The following is a 1296-nucleotide window of genomic DNA, read 5'->3' as shown; positions in this document are numbered from 1 at the left end:
TCTCATGAAAAATGAAAAAACTATTGGATGGTTTTTTCAAACCTAAGCTTTATCAAAGAACATGTTAGAATAATAAGTTTTTGTCATGGGTTTTTTCTAAAAATTATGTGCATGTTGTTGTAAACAAATTATAAATTTACAAATTATAAACAAAATTATAAAAAGTAAATTGTAGATTTAAAAAGTTCTGTGTGAAGATATATTAGCTTTTTCATTTAAAATGTTTTCATCAAATATTCTACTAAACAACTATCTTAATATGAATACTTTAATCTGACAAGTTTAAACTGTAAAGTTAATAAAATGTTATCATTTGAAATGTTCTTTGTTTATTGTTAATTGATGTCAATCAAAGAACCTTCAACTGGTATCAGAGCAGTTTGCTACATCAATTAACTATTTCTACCTATTCTTCTTCAAATCCCACTAAAACCACCTCCTGGTAACAAAATTCCACATTTCAATGAAAAGAACTTTACCATGTGGAAATCGAAGGTAGTGATGGTTCTTGAAACTATGGACTACTCAATGATTGATATCGTCAAAAACGGTCCTCGCGTTCCTATGTGCCAGCCCATGAAGGACAAAGTCAAAGAAGGTGATCCAATTGAAAAACTTATTCATGAATTTGACGAAGCAACTATAGGAAAAACTCTTCCATATGAAATCTATCACTTCATTCAGAATTGTCGATCAGCCAAGGAGATGATGGATACGCTGGTTGTTTCCTATGAAGGTACTGATGACGTAAAGGCTATTAACAAGAACAATCGTAATCGTCGATATGAGCATTTCTTCTGGAAAAAGAATGAGACACTTACTCAGATTTTCAATCGTTTTAATTACTTGGTGAATGATATTCTTCTTCTTAATATGAACAAGACTAAAAAATCTTTGGTTCTCAAGTTTCTTGATTCAATAAATGATAGTTATGAGCATCATGTAGATGTTTTGAAGAACAATGAAAAAATCACAACCATGGATTTGGCTTCCTTGTTTGGTAATCTTCGTAATCATGAATAAAATAAAATTTCGAGAAAGGAAATTATGCGAGACACTCACAAGAACAGATATATGGCACTCTACTCAAAAACATCTCCTCAGGATAGCGACAGTTACTTCTCTGATGAATTTAAAGGTGAAGCCATGATAGTCAAGCGTTATGTTAGCTGAAATGATAAGAAAACTTTTGGACTTAAAATACTTCAATCAAGGACTAACCCAATAGCGTCTAAGGGTTATGACACTTGAAGAAATTCAGTCAGTGAAATGAAAGATGGCCCTAAATGCTTCAAC

At 31.6% G+C, this 1296-nt stretch overlaps 1 protein-coding gene across 1 annotated transcript; it reads left to right on the top strand.

Moving 5' to 3' along the window:
* Window positions 1-516: 516 nt before the first annotated feature.
* On the top strand, window positions 517-1023 carry LOC145164982 (uncharacterized). Its single transcript, XM_079083623.1, has one exon. It carries the CDS (start codon window positions 517-519, stop codon window positions 1021-1023), a length of 507 nt encoding a protein of 168 aa, XP_078939749.1.
* The last annotated feature ends 273 nt before the right edge of the window (window positions 1024-1296 follow it).

Source organism: Lactuca virosa, chromosome 3, assembly GCF_052849685.1.
Source record: "Lactuca virosa cultivar CGN04683 chromosome 3, Lactuca_virosa_CGN04683_v6, whole genome shotgun sequence".
Lineage (NCBI taxonomy): Eukaryota > Viridiplantae > Streptophyta > Magnoliopsida > Asterales > Asteraceae > Lactuca > Lactuca virosa.
The sequence above is the reverse complement of the archived record's forward strand: the minus strand, read 5'-3'. Positions and strand labels throughout refer to the sequence as shown.